The sequence below is a fragment of the Pipistrellus hanaki genome (genome assembly GCF_964339955.1).
Source record: "Pipistrellus hanaki genome assembly, chromosome: 14".
In the NCBI taxonomy this organism is placed as follows: domain Eukaryota; kingdom Metazoa; phylum Chordata; class Mammalia; order Chiroptera; family Vespertilionidae; genus Pipistrellus; species Pipistrellus hanaki.
In genome coordinates, this window is record NC_140516.1 from 30,772,607 (window position 1) to 30,793,647 (window position 21,041).

Genomic DNA, 21,041 nt, shown 5'->3' on the forward strand with positions numbered 1-21,041 from the left:
TTCAAATATAGAATCACACTTAGTACACTTAGCACTTCAGACTGAAAATATGATGTAGAACTAAATTGGGGGATGAGAATATGGTGTTAAAGGAGTCATTTTACTCTAATGCAACTTGCTTTAATGTTCCTTCATTGGCCCATTCTAGTCTCCTTTACTTAATTAAAAAAAGAAGAAGAAGAAGAAGAAGAAGAAGAAGGATAAATTATTTCCTCCACAGCACCTCCCTTGTAACCTATATTATTTTTTAAAACTTAAAGCAACAGTTTTTCAGAGTTCAAGTGCTTCATCCTTAGCATTGGAGAAGAGCCATGAAAATAGTGTGCCCTCTAGTTGTTTGCTGTATTTTTTTTTTTTTTTCTCTTGAGCATGTTATTTCTCATTCATCCTCAAACTCTTCTCCTCTACTAACTCTGGGCTTGAAGCATAGAGCTATTGGCTTCTCAATTCTATTTGAAGATCATATCAAAGCTGACCAGTCCTCTTCCTTTGACACAATGCGCTGAATCCTCAGATATGAAATTTGCCAGCCTGGATATTCTATGGTGCAATGATTTTCTTTCATTCACTTGTTAGTAGTCTCACTCTTTCCAATTCATTTCGTCTTTCACTCTGGGTGGAGGAATTCAGAGAACAGTGAAACTGTCTAGATCTAGATTCTGATTAACCTCACTAATACTTGTGTAACCTGATGAGTCACTGTTCTTTGGTAAGAGATAAAAATATCATAACTTTGTGAAGGAGAAAGTTCAAGTAAGGACACAACAAAATCTAAATTTTGTAAACCTTCCAATCTGTTTTAGATTGAACACTTCAGGAAAAAAGGGAAAATGTGGCAGATGTCAAAATGTTTTCATTGACAGACAATGGCCTTTTGGCAAACCCAGTCATTTGTAACACTGACAAAAAAATCGCTTAATAACCCCAAAATCCAGGCAACTGCAGAAGTAAATGGCTAGTACAGATGGAAATACTAAAACTTATGGACTTTGTCCCATAAGACTCCCAGGGTCTTTACTCAAAGGTCACTGAGTTTAAATGTATACCTTATTATTTCTAAATGTCTGAAGTATATTTTTATTATAAGACTAATTCATACTAATAAAATAATTGAGAAATATATATATAACCAATAAATAAATTAGAAGAGGAAAAATTTTTATTTCCAGTATTCAAATATCACCATTATTATTTTGGAGCAATCTTTCAACTCTTTTTGAAGATCATAATGTTTTGGTTTGTTTATTTGTTTAAAATATTTTAAAAATAAAATTGTAATTATATTCATGAGCTGCTTAAAAATGGTTTTGGCTTCTATAGCCCCAAACAATTTTGCAAAACTCCATACATACTTAGAAATATTTATTTTGACATAAATTTTTTGTCATAATTTTAAATAGTTACACGGGATGAACTCTAAGGGACGTTGCAAATATTGACAGTTTAAATAAAATTGTTACAATTTAAGAAACTATGTCCAATAGAAGAGACTTGATAACCAATATCCATTGGGAAAAAATCTTGTATTTAATAAATTGAAATTTACATCTTTTGTTTCTTTCCTTGAATCCAAATTTCCATCCCACTTTATTTCTAGAGGTGCTACATGTTTTCATAAATGTACATCTTAAGGAAATATATTACTATGCTTAAAGTCTTTTATTGATGAAGTGATTCTTCTTTGCAACTAAAAAGTGAAAGTGCATCAATATTTTGCTTTCATTTTTTATAACCATAAGGTTTCATTTTCTTTTAAATTTTAACGCTTTTTCATTGCAATTTTTATTAGTATATTGGTCAAAAGATTGTAAGTATATTAAAAGTTTAGTGAATAATTATTAGGCTTTAAAATAAAATATTTAGCAATGAGTCTCTTAATGAGATGAATGGACATTTTCATTTTAATTCCTCCCAGTGATGAATGATGGTTATTATTTATTGATAGATAAATGAAAATTCAGCATCAATATTTTCCCATTTATTCAACAGATGCTGCTGAAAAGAATGTTTACATATCATTCAATTCTTCAAACTCTTTTTGAAGTTCTGTGTTATAAGTCACATAGTGATGCATCTGCAAAAATATTATTATTAATAATTTATCTCCTAACAACTCAAGTAAATCCTTTTTCAATTTTTTGAAAGCAAAGAAGCTAACTGATTTGAATAGGTTATTTGCCCTTGAAAAAGTTGATTACTTTATTAATAATGGTATTTTCAGTACCAATCTCAATATTGTCAAGTGTTCCTTTGTTAGAGGCCTCAGACTTTTTTAATTCAGCCCAGACAATGACCATAGATTCAGGAGAGAAGAGAGGCTTTCTTTGTAAAGTTAGAAAAGGAGAACCTGCTGCCGAAACCGGTTTGGCTCAGTGGATAGAGCGTTGGCCTGCTGACTGGAAGGTCCCGGGTTCAATTCCATTCAAGGGCATGTACCTTGGTTGTGGGCACATTCCCAGTAGGGGGTGTGCAGGAGGCAGCTGATCGATGTTTCTAACTCTCTATCCTTCTCTCTTCCTCTCTGTGAAAAATCAATAAAATATACGATATTTAAAAAGAAAAAGAAAAAGGAGAACCTGCTTAAAGCTGCAGATTCTCTGGTCATATCAATTTTATGAAAGGTTATATATGGGAGTCAAAGTCCTAGGATTTGATTTTTAAAATTTTATGTACATCCCAGGCAACATGGCTCAGTGGTTGAGCATTGACCTATGAACCAGGAGGTCCAGGTTCAATTCCCAGTTAGGGCACATGTCTGGGTTGTGGGCTGCATCCCAGTGTGAGGTGTGCAGGGGGAAGGCAATCAATGAATCTCTCTCATCATTCATGTTTCTATCTCTCTTGCCCTCTCCCTTTCTTGCTTGAAATAAATAAAAATAGATTTAAAAAATTAAAAAAACTTTATTTACTTGTATATATCTTTGGAAAGTCATTGCATACCCTAGTATCAAGACTGCTGGTGTAGCCGAAACTGGTTCTGCTCAGTGGATAGAGCATCAGCCTGTGGACTGAATGGTCCCAGATTCCATTCTGGTCAAGGGCATGTACCTTGGTTGCGGGCACATCCCCAGTAGGGGGTGTACAGGAGGCAGCTGATCGATGTTTCTCTCTCGTTGATGTTTCTAACTCTCTATCCCTCTCCCTTCCTCTGTAAAAAATCAATAAAATATATATTTTTTTAAAAAAGAAAAAGAAATGTCATATCCTATGAAAGACATATCTTAAAAATGCTTAAAGAAAGTTGTCATTTTTTCATGGTGAAGGGACTGGAGTCCATGTTGATGAAAATACCTTGACAGCTGTGGCGACTGGCAGTGGCTGCAGCAGTGGTGTGGTGGGGCTGGTGCCTTCCCCTAATCAGCCCGGTCACCTCAAACAAAGGGAGGCCATACTGTGGCTTAGGTCTGCTCCCAATGGCTTAAGCCATCCATAGAACATCCCCTGAGGGCTCCCATTATGTGAGAGGGGGCAGGCTGGGCTGAGGGACTTCTCCCCAGTGCACGAATTTCAGGCTCCTAGTATGATTACTATTTATTATTATTATGTTCTAGATTTGAGTACTTTATCAAATAGTTTTTGAAATATTTCACTTTGTGAATTGCCTTTTTATTTTATTGTTTTTTGGTAACTAGAATTTTTTTATTTTAATGAAGTCTTGTTTATAATATTTTTATAGGTAGTTGTATATCCCAAATTTTAAACATATTATCTTCTGTTTTCATCTAAGAGCTTTATAGTTTAGTTTTATGTTTAGGATTGCAATACACATTGCAAGTATATATTTGGGTATGGTTTGAAATATAGATCAAGGTTTTCTTTTGTTTTGTTTTTAAAAGTTGTTCCACCAGAAATAATTGTTAAAAATATTTTCTTTTTCTCATTAATCTGCATTGAAGCCTATGGGTTATTAAATCACATATAATTTGGTCTATTTCTGCATTCCATTCTTTTCCTGGATCTTTTTCAATCTTTTTATCAATACCGCATTGTTGTAATTACAATAGCTTTGAAGTAAATCTTAAAACCATGTAATATATTTCTTCCACCTTTATTATTTTTCAAGATAGTTTTATTGAAGATCTTACTGTTTTTTGTTCAATTTATTTTTGTTTTTATACTATTTAACTCATTTAAAAATTATGTTTCCTCAGCATTTTTGTTAGCATAAGGCAAACTATTGCTTTATCATATTAGTATCCTGATTCTTTTCTGCATCACTTGTTACAAATAAGTCAACTGATTGAGGAATTTCCTATGTATCTCTACGTTGCTGAGAATTTTTTTGTTAGAAAGAGGTATTGAGCTTTGTCAAATATACTCTCCAATTTCAAAACCAATCAGCTTTTATTTACTAATTTGGTTAATTTCCTTATTATTCTAATAATCATAGCTTCTACATTATCCACCCAGGAGATTAAGAACAATTTATCAGGGGGGAAAAAGAGTACTCATTAGCTCTGAGGAGTCCCAGAACAACGGCAGGGTTACCTCTCAGAAAAACTGTTGTTGAATGCAATTATGGCCCTGATCTCTCTCACTTAAAGTTGTATTTTTGCCACTTTTGAATAGATAAGAAATGTACATTTTAATAATATTTTCGACTAAAAAGAGTTAAAGCCAGCCATGACAACAACAATAAATGTTTGGAAACAGGCAAGTAAGTTTCATCTACCTACTTATTCTCACACTCATTTAGCAAAACCATAACCTAAATTCCCATAAATGGTGAACCAAGAATGTGTTTACTATAAATACAGCACCACTTCCTCAGATATTTTTATTAGAATAACAGCAACCTCATTCTGATTATTCCAGACGATGTGTTTTTATTATTCTTGACTCCACACTGTGAGTCATTTGAGCCAAAGTTTGTTTTCCTCTTCTCATTAACACAGCACCTGCTCAGTCTAATTGCAGCCTCTGTGGGCATCTAAAACGGACTCATCTGTGCTGTTTCCACTCACTCTTCTGTTTACTGACCTCAGGATAGTCCTGTTTAGAAGCCCTTTAAAACCACAATGCTGATTGAGTTTTTCTGCTACAGAAGGAAGGAGAAAAGAAGGGAGAAAGAAAGAGAAATAGAGAGAAGGAAAAAGGGAGAAGAGAAAAGGGGAGGAAGAGCTTAAATGAGAGAGAAAACCTTGGAGGAGTTCCACTTGCAGTGGTCAGTATTTTCTGTTTCTCTTGAGTAAAGAAGTTTATTCCTCACCCCTCCCCACGCCCAGCTGACTACATTTTTTTTTTTTTTTAACCAGAGGACTAAGAATGAAGAAGCTGGAAAGATAGTTAACTTCTTTTGAATAAGATATTCAGCCTTTAACTTTTATATTCATTTTTAATTTTTTTATTGATTGATTTTAGAGAGAGACAGAGAGGAAAAGAAGGAGGTAGAGAGATTTATTGTTCCACTTATTTATGCATTCATTGGTTTGTATGTATATTGACTGGGGATGGAACTTGCAACCTTGGTGTATTGGGACAGTGCTCTCACCAACAGAGGAACCCAGCCAGGGCCTATATTACAATAAATTATTGAAAATTCCATGAAATGTAGTCATGCTGATAGTTATCAAAATAAATTAAATGATACACGATATGCTCTACCATCTATATAAAAATCACCTGTAGGAAAGTACTGGTTAAAAAATGCACTTCTTGCCAAACCCGGTTTGGCTCAGTGGTAGAGCGTCGGTCTTCGGACTGAAGGGTCCCAGGTTCGATTCAGGTCAAGGGCATGTACATTGGTTGCAGGCACATCTCCGGTAGGGGGTGTGCAAGAGGCAGCTGGTCGATGTTTCTCTCTCATCGATGTTTCTAGCTCTCTATCTCTCTCCCTTCCTCTCTGTGAAAAATCAATAAAATATGTTTTTTAAAAAATGCACTTCTTGAATTTTTTTACCTTATAATCAAAATCTCAAAGATAGAGTTGAAGATTCTAGGTTTATTTTTTAGCAATTACCCCAGGGATTCTGAAATTACCATGGAAATAACATGGTAAGAATATTGTACCATTGTGATTGTTTCTTATTTTTATTTTATTTTATTTTATTTTTGTTAATCCTTACCCTAGAATTTTTTTCCATTGATTTTTAGAGAGATTGCCCTTGACCAGAATTGAATCTAGAACCCTTCAGTCTGCAGGCCAACCGCCTATCCACTGATCCAAACTAGCTGGGGCTCTTTTTAAATTTTAAATAACTTTATTGAGGTTATAATTTTGCTATTATAATATAATTACCCATAAGTGTATAGGTCAAGAAATCTGAAAAATAAACACATGTAACAATCATAAGATCATTTTGGATATTAAACATTTTTATCACCCTAGAAAATACCTTCATGTACCTACCCTCATTCCTGGTATTAGCTCACTTTTGATCAAATTTTTATTAACCCATACTCGCATTGAGTTTTTCCTCACATTTTATATAAATATAATTGTACTATATATGCTCCTTTGTGTCTGATGACTTACTCAGAATAATGATTTTGAGGTTTATCCATGTGGTATGTGTATCAGTAGTTAATTTCTCTTTTATTGCTAAGTACTATTTCATTGGATGAATATACCACTATTTTTTTTTTATCTAATCCATTATTGATGAACAATTGATCAATGACAATGGGAGCCTATTATGAATAAAGGTGCTACTAATACTTGTTTACAAATCTTTTTGTAGACATGTTTTCATTTCTCTTGGCAAATACCTGAGTGAAAAATCTGAATCAGCCAAGACCGGTTTGGCTCAGTGGATAGAGTGTTGGCCTGCAGACTGAAAGGTCCAGGGTTCAATTCTGGTCAAGGGCATGTACCTTGGTTGCGGGCACATCCCCAGTGGGGGATGTGCAAGAGGCAGCTGATCAATGTCTCTCTCATCGATGTTTCTAACTCCTCTCTCTTCCCCTCTGTAAAAATTATTTTTAAAAATTAAAAAAAAGAAAAGAAAAATCTGAATCATGTGTTCATGGTATATTGTATACTTGATTCTATAATACTTGATAAGATGCTACCTAATTGTGTTATCTAGTATTTAAAATTTTACATATTCTGGATAAAATTTCTTTGTCAGGTACTTATTTTAAAAAATATTTTATCTAAGCCTATGGCTTTACTTTTAAGTATCTTAATGGTGTCTTTTTCAACAGTGTAAGATTTTAAATTTTGATAAAGTCTAATTTGTTATTTTTTCCTTTATGTTTTTTGTGAACTAAGATATCTTTGCCTACTCCAAAGTCACACAGATTTTCTGTGCTTTCTTTCAAACTTTTATAGCTTTAGTTTTTTGTTTGAGTCAAATGATTTACTTTTTACTTTTCTGAATAGTGTCAATTAGGGATTGAGAATATTTTTTTTTTAACATAGTTCTAGCATCATTTTTAAAAATATGATTCTTTTCCATTGAATTACCTTGGAAACTTTGCCCAAAATCAATCGACCATTTGTGTATATATCTATTTGTGGACGAGTTATTGTATTTCATTACACTATGTATTTATCTTCATGACACTACCAGATGGGTTAGTCTTGATTATGATAGCTTTATAGTAAGCCTTGAAAGCAGGTAGTATAAATCATCAAACTTTGTTTTCTTTTTGCAAATTTATTTTGGCTACTTCAGATCATTTTAAAAAGGTTAGTTCAGATAAATGCCTTCCTTTTCTATTTCTGAGGTTATTTTCTCTTAATTTTGATAATCCTTTTCTTAAATGTTAAATAGAATATTCATTAATGAAACTACTAGGGTCTAGAATTCTATGTGTGTATAAATTTATGATATGATTGTTCTTTCTCCTTTCACTCATTCTGTCTTCCTACATTTCTTTTCTCATCCTCTGAGCTCATTTGTCAATAAAACATGAAATAAGAAAAAGTATGCCATTATTGATAGCAGGAAAGATATGATTGCATGCCTCTTACTACTATTGTATGTGGCTTTCATATATATGTGTATAATTTGTTTACCAATCATCACATCTCCCTCTGGCTGTAAGAATGTCACACACTTTATTTACATTTTAATGTGTATGTTCATACCAGCTCTATGTTGTGTCATTTGTTTGGTTGTCAAGGAACCTGCATACACAATATGGTTTCACATTTCTAAGCTCACTCCCAATTTCAGTTTTGTCACTGATCATCATTTCACACTCAAATCTGTTTAACCAAAATTGCTCATCTGTTTTGATCCTCTCCTGAGTTATACTATGTCCAAACATTTTAAAATCTGTTCATACTTTGAGGAAATTTTAGTACAGGATAATTTTATATGAGAAAACAAGAATCAGTGAAAAGAACATGGAGTAAAATAAATCTTGTTCAAATCCTAAACTGACATTTTCTACTTGTGAAAAAAATAGTAAGTGGTGTGTTGATTAAGCTTATAGGTGCTCAATCCATGGTGTAAAAATTATAAATTAAATATTGTACATAATATTTATATACTTTATATGGTATAACATGAGAATACTTGATAGAGGGTATAAGCAAACAGAAATTCTTAACTGCTTGATATATGTTTCTATTTGAGAAAAGATGTTGGTATAAACCAACCTGTCACTTAGTTACAATTCAGCTCAAAGAATTGTACCATATATAGCATCAGAAAGCAAGAGAGATGCACGAAAAACATGAAGGTTATAAATATAGGCAGAATGTAAAATGTGGTTCTTTCCTTTAAGAAATTTATGGACTCATTTGACAGCCAGCCATATATCTGAAACAATCGCTTCATAATAGAAGGTATGTTATATTAATAGCTACTATTTACTGAGTGTCAAGCATTGTTTAGATGTCTTATAGACATTATTTATCATCTTATCATCTCAAGCTAACTCTATAAGGTGTTATTATCCCCATGATACTGAGTTTCATGGAGGTGGAACTGACTAGCAAAGTCATTCAACTAATAATAATAACAGCATAGTCAACACTTATGGACTATGTACAATACAATGTTCATCTTCAGTGGGACATAGTGATGGATTGTAGAGCACAGGAGATGGCTGATGGCCAGGTTGCTCCCTGTAGTACAAGGTCTCAGCAGTGCATTCTCATGGCTGCCACATTCTCTACAGGACAGGGCCAGACATTTACCTCAAACTTTTTGCAGAGCACCCAGGAACTAATCATTTGCTTTGCCATTGAGCAGACTGAGATTCATCAGAGAGCAATACATAGAAACTGGCCTTTATGTGTTTCCAGAACCAAAACTTGCTTAGAAATACTGTGAGGTCATTGCACCTGTATATTCTAGCTAATTCTCATCTCTATTTTCCTGACATAGTTAAGAGCTGAGGTGTGGATTCACTGAAAATGCTATCCAAGCATCAACATAAGCCTTGGTTAAATGTCTGCCTGATAAGTCTGACAATAACTATAATGGGGCAATGAGAAGAATGAAATGAAGTTCTCTGTAATTTCTGGTATTCCTTTGTTGAGAAATTTATTTCATCATTAATGTATCTGTAGATGGAAATGTTTTCTTTATGAAGGTTGCCTATATAATCTACATGTATTTGATGTAAAATATTTATACCTATGTGAAACAGAAAATGTACCAATATTCTCTTGAAATTCTCATATATCCCCCTGGCTGCAGTTGTTAGAGGGAAAGATGAAAATAATCATTAGAGGAGGGAACGTTTTGAGCGATGGAGGAGAGTTTTACAAGTGCTCACATCAAATTCAGTTAAGTCTGGAGCAGCTCTCACCACAGTCGTGGAGGGCGCCTATTTGCAGAAAACTTAAAAGATGAGGTTCTAATTTTGGGGTACTTGTGTAATTTTAGCCTTTCCTTCATTATACTGGTCTTTTTTTCTTTTTTTTTTGGTATAGTAAATAGGAAAAGGAATAAATATCAGAGCAGTTTTCCCAAATGTATTCCTTAGAAAATTGGGGTCACATACGTTTAATTGGTATTATTTAAACAATAAAATTCTAAAACCAAATAAGGCTGTGGAACAATAGTTTTAAACAAAGTTAAACAGTTTGTTGACTGTATGATTATTCCCAGCCTTAATTATGCTATTGTAAGGTAAAGCTGTCTAAGCAAGTCATGTATGTAGCATTTCTATGTATACATATATTTCTATGACTCTCCAAGCAAGTCATACATATGTGCATCACGTACAGCTTAACATTTACCCATCTATTCTATGTTTCCACATGAGCTAGAGCTCCTTTTTTACAATAACATCTTATGGGAGTCATGCTCTATAGGAAAGCAGTGGGAAATGGGGATTCAGAGTGATAAGTCAACAAAATCTATATAGATTATATGTGACTTAGTCTGGGTACTGGAGGCTAAGGGTCTCTTCTTTAAAGAACCGAGAGTCACCTGGAATTTGTAATATCTGATCTCCTCCTAGTCTAACATCCTCACGTGCGTTAGTTTGAGCCAGCAGAATGTTCATGTGGACGCATTCCTCAGGGAGCCCTCATAGAAACAGGTCAAATAAATTAGAGGACTGTTGGAGTTTCATTAACAAGAGAACCCTGAGTCAGGCCGACGTACCCAGCAATTACAGTGAATAAGGTAAGGCTTAGACAAACACACCCCTGGAAAGCACAGGCAAACACAGCCCTGGCAGGAAGTACCTGGAGAAAGGCTGTTTGGATAGCACCTGCCAATCCTACAAAGTGGACCACACAGACTTTTCTTGACTGGGTGTGTCACTCCACCAGATCCATTACACAGAAGAATGAAACTAAGGCAGCCGAATGGGCCCTCTGTCATGGCTGCAAAACGTAACCTGTCATGAGTAGCACACTCTTGTGCTATCTCTTGGGACTAGACTCAACGCAGCACACAGTGCTAGCCACCTACTTCTCCTCCCCTGCCCCATTATTTGCAAGACATGTTAATAAATTTCTTCCCGTAAAGTCTGTGCCAATGCTCACTCCCACCATCAGAAGAAAAATACTACTTTATCTGCTAACTAACTCACTAAGTCTGCTTGGATGAATAGATTGGCCGTTACATTTCTTTTTCTGTGAATTATACATTTCCTTCTTTTGTCCAATTACCTGTTGGACACTTAATTGATGTTGGTTTCTTCCTTTCTTCCTTCTTCTGTCTTTCTTTCTGAAAAAGTTACCATTTTAGATTCTTCATGGGTTAAGTCTTGAATAATTAAGTATAGTACTTGTTTAAGGACAACTAGAACTGTGTTTCTCCCTCCCACAGTAGAGTTATAGATTACACCAAATTTCACTCTTAGAATTCTTTCTGATGACAAAAATATTGACATTTCCATTCCCAGGCAGACCCCAAATGTGGCAGCTTCTAGCAGCAGCATGCTGGATGCTTCTTCTTGGACCTCTATATGGTTATCACAAGAAAGGAAGCATCACAAATCCTGAAGCTCGTATGAATATTGTAAGTCACTCATTAAGGAAAAACCTAAGATAAAGAATTACTAAGTTATCATCATTTCAGTTATAACTGATGTGCGCATCTAGTTTTCAGCAATTCTAAATTGCCTAAATCTGTGCCTCCTCCCCTGTTCCTTACATAGCTAACTAACCTGAGGGTTGAAAGATCTGATTCAAGTTGGAGAGTAAAATTCCTTCTCCTGGTGGTTGAGCTATCATCTGCTGGTGCCTTTTACTAGAGAACATCAGTCCATACTGGTGATCTCTATAGAGTATCCTTGAGTTCTTCCAAGGAGACTTTATAGAGATCTGTAATTTGTGAGCTCTATCAGTGCACTCTTTTAGTTTAGTAAGCCAGAATTGGTTTTGGTTGTTTTTAACCAGATGTACCTTAACATGCAGAGGTGAAATATGATGGAATGGAATGGAATAGAGTGATAGAGCGGAATAGTGCTGGGAAAAAAAAAACCCCCACACACACAAAAAAAGACAAATAACCAATGTCTACTGTAGGCTTTATTCTAATGGGATAATTCATATTTCTGTATGTAATTGTATATTATTGATGTCCTTATCCACACCATTTTATATTAGAACTTTACGGATGGAACTATCAGTTTTAAAATTAGTGTCTCATATTTTTTGCTCTTTATAATGTATCTAGCAGGTACCCCTAATCACACTGCTGAACTCACAGGTTATGAATATATGTCCTTAATCCAAATTTTCCTTTCCTCCCATATTCACACACATTTTCTTGTCCTGCTCTAAATGCTTTTTGGCTCTTAATTATTCTATAATAATAATAAGAAGAATGAACATTATAGAACACTTACTTTGTGCCAGGCACTGTTCTACATTCTTTATGTATGATCCTCACAACAAATCTGTGAAGAGTTACTATTATTATCTTTATTTTATAGTTACAGAAAAGTTAAGTAACTTTCCAAAAGCTTCATAGCTAATAAGAGGAAGCATTGGAATTCAGTGTCATATTGTTAGTTTCTAGAGTCTGAGCTTACAACCACTATTTAATGTGGCCCCATATGTATACACATGTGTGCCTGACATGGGTTAATACCTAATTTTGTGTTAAGGGCTTGCTTTGGCGCTAAACTTACTTTGGCTTTAATTTTTGTCTTTATCGTTTCCTAGTTGTACAATCTCCAACAGATTGTTAATCTTCTGAAAAATTAGTTTTCTCAACTCCAAAAAGGATATATAGTCAAACCTTGTTTCTCAAAAGTCTCCCATCTTGAACAATTCGGTTTTTGACCAAGTTGTTCACAGAAAAAAATGTCTGGGTTGTCCGATCAAACTTTGATTAGCAACCTGACAACCCTTTCACGCGATACCTGAGTATGACAAAAAGCACCTCTCAGGCAACAAAGGAGAGAGTACTTTTGTTTCTGTCAAAATAGAAGATTAGCACAGTTTTAAAGCATAAAGAGGTGATCAAGAGTGCTAATGTTGCTAAGGATGTGAAAGAACCGATGGTCACAGGCAATGTTGTTGATTTGGATAAACAAGAGAGAAGCAGTTAGCTAGTGACACATTTTGGAAGCAGTGACATATGAACAAAGATGATGCAAGCTGGTCTGAAAGACACCCCTGACCTGGACAGACCACTCAAAGTGATTCCTTTGAGGCTAGTAGGGGCTGGTTTGATAAAGTCAAGAAAAGCAGTGTTTATTTATAGATTATACAGCACATTAGACATGTACTGTAGATAAGAAATGTTAAAATAGGGAACCATTTAGGCATTATGGTTCTGGAACTGATTAATTCAATTTACATTTTTAATGGAGAAAGATTATTCTGTTTTCGAACAAATTGCTTCTAGAGCAGCCTTTCAAAATAAATTAAGTTTGAGAACCAAGGTGTCACCAAAATTCTATCTGAAAGGCTATTTATTGAGATTAATAAAATGGGGATACAAACCATCTTCTCTACAATAAATAGTTTTCTTCCTTGTACTGTTGTGGTTGATATATCTCTTGTTTACCCCTCTAGAGCCACTCTGTATTTTCTTACATTGTTTTCTCTAAGAGGCTGACCTGTAAGAATAACTAGGACAACAAACTCCCTTGAACTTTAGTTTTCAGATCAGTTCAGACAATGGAAACCCTGCCCAGATCAGAAGGAAGGAGGAGAGTGCAATCAGATGAGTTATCATCCTGGAGGTCACCTTAGGCAGGCTGTCTCTCTGCTAGAGGTCACCGCTCCTCTCAATGTGGCCCTCTGACTTTCTCATTCTGATTCTGGTAACCACTTCCTCTCATCTCTTTAAAGGTAATACGGAGGTAGCAGCTCACTCGTTACTAGTCTTAAGATATTACACTATCACCTGTGGCTTCCCTCATTAGATGACCACATAATTCCTTGTCCAAACATTTTGAGAATGAGCTCGTGTGTATTAATAATACCAGGCCAAGAGAACCCAGGATGTATAGTCACCCAACCTTGCCTCACCCATGCTTTGTATGCGTCCATCCCTAGTGTAAAACCCTCCTCAAGTTATCCTGATTTTCCTGCTTTATTCTGTCTCAATACATTGGGGAAGAGTAGGCTGTGGCTGAAAGTACTATGTTGCAATGCAGGTATAAAAATCAAGAGATCACAACATAAATAGATGTATATTTTTCCTCTTTCCAGAGCCAAATTATTTCTTACTGGGGTTATCCTTATGAAAATTATGATGTTGTGACAAAAGATGGCTATATCCTCGGAATTTACAGGATACCTCATGGGAGAGGATGTCCGAGAACAGGTACAGTTTATTTTGTTATGAAAGAAATAATGCCTAAAGTAGAGATTACTCAATGTGCTGATAGCAGCAAAGCAGTTTTTGTTCTAAACAGAGCTGAGTGCCTTCCCATCAAAAGATAAAAATCATCACCTTCTCATCTACTACTCTTTCATTTGTATAACCTAATGGTCAGCAAACTGCAACTCTAGAGTCACAGGCGGCTCTTTGGCCCCTTGAGTGTGGCTCTTCCACAAAATAATACAGCCTGGGCAAGTCTATTTTGAAGAAGTGGCATTAGAAGTTTAAGTTTAAAAAATTTGGCTCTCAAAAAAAATTTCAATTGTTGTACTGTTGATATTTGGCTCTGTTGACTAATGAGTTTGCCAACCACTGGTATAACCCTTTGGAATTTTCCCAGAATTTTCCTATACATTGTTTATTAAGCCTTTTCTTCTTCGCTTTATCCTCCTTCCTAGAAAGCACAAAAAGAAAACTTGGTCTTACTCTAGAGATAACTACTTTCCAGCTTAAATCTAGAAACCGAAAGGTCATTTTGATCCTTTCTTCTCTCTTACCTCCTGTATACAGCCAGTCACCAAGATCTACTAATTTTGCCTTCTAAATTTCTTTCTGATTTGCAAACTTCTCTCAACTTCAGTATCGCTCAAGTGTAGGTTAATACATCATTATCATCTATTGCTTCAACTAGTGCAATAGCTTTCTAACTGATATTATATTAGTTGTAATTAGTCCTCCACCCAAGTCAATGGGATTTTATTTTCTTAAGTAAACCTGACCCTATTAGTTCTATACTTGAACTTCATGCAAGAGCCATTTCTAGCTCCCTGCAGTATATGTTGATATCTGTAGAGAAAAGAGGGTCCGTTTGGCAAGAACTCTGTACTTTCTTTTCTGATTTTTAGCTCCATTTATTCTTTGGAGTGTTGTATAACAAGCTCCCTAATAATAGAAGAGTTAATTATTTAAAGAGACTATCTGAAGTGGAATAATATTAACTTAATAGAACCATCCACTCTGACAAATAACTCTATTTTTAAAAAACTATGTTTTTATTGAAATTTAGGAAGAGAGGAAAGGAGAGGGATAGAAAGATAGAAACATCAATCAGTGGTCTCCTGCACACCCCCTACTGAGGATTGATCCCACAACCTGGCCGTGTGCCCTGACCAGGAATTAAACCTGTGTAACCTCTTGGTTCCTGGGTTGACATTCAACTGTTGAGCCACACTGGCCTGTTATATAACAAACTCCCTAACAATAGAAGTTTCCTTTATAAATACTCATGAGGACTTCCTTTCCACAAACTTATCTTCTGATCTCTGCCAGGTAGCTGCCAAAATGCATGAAATAGAAAGCTGTCTCTAGAAAAGTTGCTTGAGGGCTCAGATCAGAAAGAGACTATAGACTGCTATTTGGTGGTACTTAACTTTAAGTAGAATTTGGAACACCTCTTCTTTCTGTTTTCTGAAAAGGTGCAAAATGGGTATAGTGCCTTGCTTCCAAGTGCTGAAGGCTCTCTGAGAGTCCATTCTAGCCTACCCGATCTCAGGAAACTAGTGCAGCACCAAACGTGACCTTCACAAAGCATTTATAAAAGACAAAATAATTCTGGTCACTTCTGTCTCCTCTCTAAGTTTTCAACACAATTTCCCAACTTCCTTCTTTTTCTTTTCTGTTTCTTAGTCAAATTGTTTCCATTCTATAATACATTATGCATAGGGCTTTTATACCAAATTAACAATTTTGTATTTCATAACATTTCACTTAAATTCTTGAATTTTGCTTTGTGAAAATGCAAATTAAATTAAGCTGTGTTTGTAAAATCTAGCATAGTGCCTGGTGTTCAACAAATGGCATTTTTATGGTTTTTGTTATTATTTTGAGAAAAAGTTAGTTTTGTTATCATATACTCCTTGAGGAATAAAATATTATTATTATGAATAATAATAGAGCAAATATTTATTGTGCCAGACAGTCTTATGTATTTTAATTCTAATTTAATTCTTGTGACTACACTATGAAATAATGTTTTATTATTACCCATTATGCGGATAAGTGAACTGAATTAACCATAAAGGTTAATACATACTAGAATAGATTTTGAACCAGGACAATCTGACTCCAGCTTCTACAAAATATTACAAATTATGATATAAAATCCAAATTTTACAAAGAGAAAAATAATACATAGAGAAGGTAAATAACTTGCCCAAGTAAGTAGTTCAGAAAGGACTAGAACCTAGGTTTGCCTGGCACCAAATTTCACAGAGGCTTTTGTTATAGACACTGAGGAAGTTGACGTGAAATTCTTGTTGCCTGTTTTGCAGATCCAAGGCCTGTTGTGTATTTGCAACATGGCTTAGTTGCATCTGCCAGTAACTGGATTTGCAACTTACCCAACAACAGCTTGGCTTTCCTTCTAGCAGACACTGGTTATGATGTGTGGATGGGGAACAGCCGGGGGAATACCTGGTCCAGAAAACACTTGAAATTCTCACCAAAATCACCAGAATTCTGGGCCTTCAGGTAAGAATATTTATATATATATAATAAAGTATGTATTTTGTCATTTATATACAAATGAACACCCTTTGACTTTTCCCTTTCTGTTCAAATGCATCCAATGGAATTCACAAGAAGAAAATTAATATTTCCACCTGTACCCAGACTTTCTTTACAGGCTCTGAAAAAAAATGCCCTTTTTATTGCATTTATGTTTGTTTTTAAAACACTACTTGCTGTACACATGTGTATGCAAAACATATATGCAAAAAAAATCAAAACACAAAGGTCAGCTTTAGAAAGGTTTATTCCAAGACTATGACTTTGTCCACATGGACCCCAAAAGAAGTTGATATAGTGCTCTTATTAAAGAGGAATTTATTGAGAAATGGCACCAGAAATAAGGTTTTAGTTGAAAAGCTTGTGAACCAGACACTCAAATGTTTAGTCTCCAATAAGTGAAAGAACTCTGCCCTCCATCGGCAGACCGTGCTAAAACCTGACCTTGGTCAGGTGTTGGTCATAGGATCAAACCCTGTATTTGCATAAGAGCTAAGAACCATGCCTTGAAGGTCATTAAAGCTGTTTTTCCCTTGGCCTCATTCCTGCCATATACCTGGAAGTGATTTTGCATTTCCTAATCCCACACCCAGTGCAGTTGTGTCATTGAACTATTGCAAATAACATGATGGTTTCCTACATGAGTGTTTTCCCAACATCACACCTGGAAAAAAGCACCTGAGGTGATTGATAAATACTCAGATTACCACCAGTCTTTCCTGCCTCAGTGTTTCTTGGCTGAGGTCTGCAAAAAACAGTTTGCTTTATTCTGAGTCATTGCTCTTTTTAAGGGAGTTTGGTAAACCTGCTGTAGAATTAAGTGAAAAATGACTGTCCCTTTAGGAAAAGCCTCTGTAGACCTTTGCAAATCAGATTTTTCTGATTCCAGTTTCTTAACAATGTTATTCTTGCAATCAAGGTGACATCCTCAAAAGTCACAGAGACCCATAATATCATATATTGACTCTAGTCTTATATATTTAAGAAAAGCTAATGTCTGCAGTGAGTGTGTTCGGTTTTGAAGGCCTAACAATGAGATATGTTTTTCCAATGTTGTTGTTTTCTTCTTTTGCAGTTTGGATGAGATGGCTAAATATGATCTTCCAGCCACGATTGATTTTATTGTGGAGAAAACTGGACAGGAGCGACTCTTTTATGTGGGCCACTCCCAAGGCACTACTATCGGTGTGTTTGGGGCAGGTGTGATCTGAGCATGTCAGAGGATCTTCTTCCATATTTATGGAAGGGGGCAGGATTTATTCCCTCTGTTTCTCTAGCTTGGGGACTTGAGGTGGGAAACCATTTCCTCTGGCTGATTTTTGAAGATTAAATGAAACAAGGACCACAGCAGTGATTTCTTTTCCCCGTGGACTAAATCTACATAGATTCATAATTATGCCAGAAGGATTATTTGTCATTCTCTCATAATACATAACCATATTTATTATGAGAGAACTATTCAATTTTGTGCACAACAAACCATTTCCAGACACTGGGTTAGAAATAAATATGGTATACATCTTTCCTTTAAAGATCTCATAGTCTAGTGAAAACACCAAAAGGAAAGCAGAAAATTACAAATCCCAGTGATTATATGCCACAGTTAGTGTGCCTTTCACTTCCCAGGGTGCACTGGGCTAGGCTGGATGTGGATGGGGCCATGCCTCAAAGCCATGAGACACTTCACTCCTTTCACTGCTCCCCATTCAGCTACAGACCTCAACAATGCCAACAGCATTTCCCCCAGTCTCTTTTCTGTATCTTAATCCTAATTACGTTTCTAGTATAAAGCAGGTCTTTATATGCCTGTTCTATACTACGCACTTTACATACATTCCCTCATTATAAACTACAGACATGTGAAACCATTATCATCTAGATTTTACAAATGGCTGAATATAGAGATCCTTTCTAATGGTGATACTGCCAAATTATATGTATGTTTTAACCTTCAAAAGAATCATTCTATGAGGATTCTATTTTCCACATTTACAGATTAAGAAAACCGAGACTTATACAGGGTAGATAATGTACCCAAGTCTTCTGGTGAATGGGAAGCCAAAATTATGGCTCAGTTTGTCTGATACTAAAGTCTATGGTTGAGCAGGAATAGTCCTAGGAGATTACCTAGACATGCCCCACAAGGGATATTTGAACCCTCTCTACAACTCTTGTCCTCTCCGGGGACAGAATACACTTTATTCTGAATTAGCCAATTCCATTCTTGAGAAAGTTAGAAAATCCTTCCTATAAATGGTGTTTACTCTGAGTTATTTTGTATTTGTTTTGTTGTTGTTGTTAATATAATACTTCTGCTATCATTTAAAATAAATTAAGAATTGTTATAAACTACTGTCTTCTTTTCTTTCAGCTTTCATAGCATTCTCTACAAATCCAGAGCTGGCTAAAAGGATTAAAATATTTTTTGCATTGGCTCCAGTCATTACAGTGAAATACACCCACAGTCCTATGAGAAAATTAACAAATCTTTCCAGAGAAGCAGTCAAGGTATGTGACTTAAGTTTAAACCTATAGAACAAAAACTAGCTCTGTTCCCACTGATTTCAATGGAAGGAAACCAAATAACATTTTACAAATCCCTGAAACTATATAATAGGTGTTGGCGGTATCCATGTAAGCTTACCGATTATGTGCAATTTTAGTAATAGAGTTCAGGGAGCTCACTCTGATGCCATATTATCTTCATCAATGTCTTCTCTCTCATGCATGTCATTCCTCAATTGCAGATAAAGCAAATGCTGAATTGAATAATTGATTTGTTTAATTCTAGTAGATGAAATTTCTCCCTGGTTTCTGAAGGGCAGTTATAGAATAGTGATTGAGATCATGAAGCCAGATGGGGCCTTTGACCCCAGATTTTTCTACTAGCTGACAGCTAACTAAACTTATCATTTATCAAGGAGAATTGGTCTATGTGTGTTGGTGAGTTCTCCTGTTGCATATTAATATGGCTTCTCCCCTAGTAGACAAAAGGTAATCACAGTGTATAATTGAAATTAATAATTTCAATTAAAGCAAATATAGCTGAGACAATTTTTATAGAAGCCAGGGATTTTTGGTTGGTAAATAATAATAATAATAATAATAAGCAATGATGAGTCTATTCTATTTTTACACAATTCAGAAGCACAATAGCAGAAAAACCACTAAGCAACATGGAAAATGCTCACATATCCCTCTTGTTCCATAGAGATTTGCCTAGACTGGGCCCTGTGATGGGTAAACAGCTTGCTAATTTATTTTAGCATTTCCACACCGTTAAGATTTTGAGATTTTTTTCTCAATTTGTATAGCTCTTCTTCAGCCTTTCACATCTTTTGATATACCAGTGGTGTAGTGCAGTTCAATTCAATTCTGTGAAAATATATCTAGGAGCTACTGTTTCAAAAGCATAGCATCAGAAAATGGCTATGTCTATAAAGATACATTTAGCTGATTGATAGGACTGGAAATTAGGGTGCATGGGAGAGTCATGGTAGACCTGACTAAGGGACAGTAGGGGACAGTACATGGAGAGCAGCTGTGTCATGTTGAGGAGTTTAGATTTTTGTTCTGTTGGTAATGGGAAGCCAATGAAGTATGTTAAGGGGAGAAGTGGCTTGATCGGTTTTGTAGTTTTAGAAAGGTTGCCCTGAGAGAGCTTTAACTCCAATAGAGGAGCTACCACATGTGACCCTCTAATTCCCAATTCTCTCTCTTTTCTCTAAATTGTAGCTTGCTTTGACCCTTTGCTTTTTTACATATTATCTACAATAAGGATTATTAATATTGCCTCCGTTTCTTAAAAGAAGAACTTGAGCCTCAGAGAGGCTAAACATTCTATCCCAAACCACCTAGCGAATGGATGACAGAACCAGAATTTCAATCCAGATCTGATCAGACCATCCATGGTCAGTGCTCTTTTTATGTTTTCATTTTCCATGCCAACCTGAAGGAGTCAGTCTTGGATCTTATGCAGCCAAACAAGCTATCGAATCCAGTATGTAGCTACTATGGAGCTCAGCTATTGAATCCAGTCCATGTTCTGCTTGGCCAGCATGGGGCCATGTGTACAGAATAAAAGGGGAGAGGGTTTTTTCTAATTCCCACACAGGTACCAAAAGAAGAAGCATAACTCTATACTGTTATGTGACAAACATGCTCCCTCCAAAACAAACTTGGAATTACAGTGTTTACCACTCTCCAAGTGGATGACATATGGCTAGTTAGTCTGCCTTATTACCCTCTGGTTTCTTAGGGGGCATTACAAAAATACTCCAAGCAAAGGATCTTGGGAAAAGAGGTGAGTTGGGAGAACTACAAGGACAAAATTTA

General features: G+C 35.5%; 1 protein-coding gene across 1 annotated transcript in view; it reads left to right on the forward strand.

Moving 5' to 3' along the window:
- The window catches only part of LIPK (lipase family member K), a 253,310-nt gene that overhangs the window by 224,091 nt on the left and 8,178 nt on the right, over window positions 1-21,041 (forward strand). The window contains exons 12-16 of the mRNA XM_084904387.1: window positions 11,263-11,378; window positions 14,030-14,144; window positions 16,472-16,670; window positions 17,782-17,891; window positions 19,078-19,214. Of these exons, the coding sequence (XP_084760513.1) occupies window positions 11,263-11,378; window positions 14,030-14,144; window positions 16,472-16,670; window positions 17,782-17,891; window positions 19,078-19,214 (677 nt within the window). The remainder of the gene's footprint in view (window positions 1-11,262; window positions 11,379-14,029; window positions 14,145-16,471; window positions 16,671-17,781; window positions 17,892-19,077; window positions 19,215-21,041) is intronic.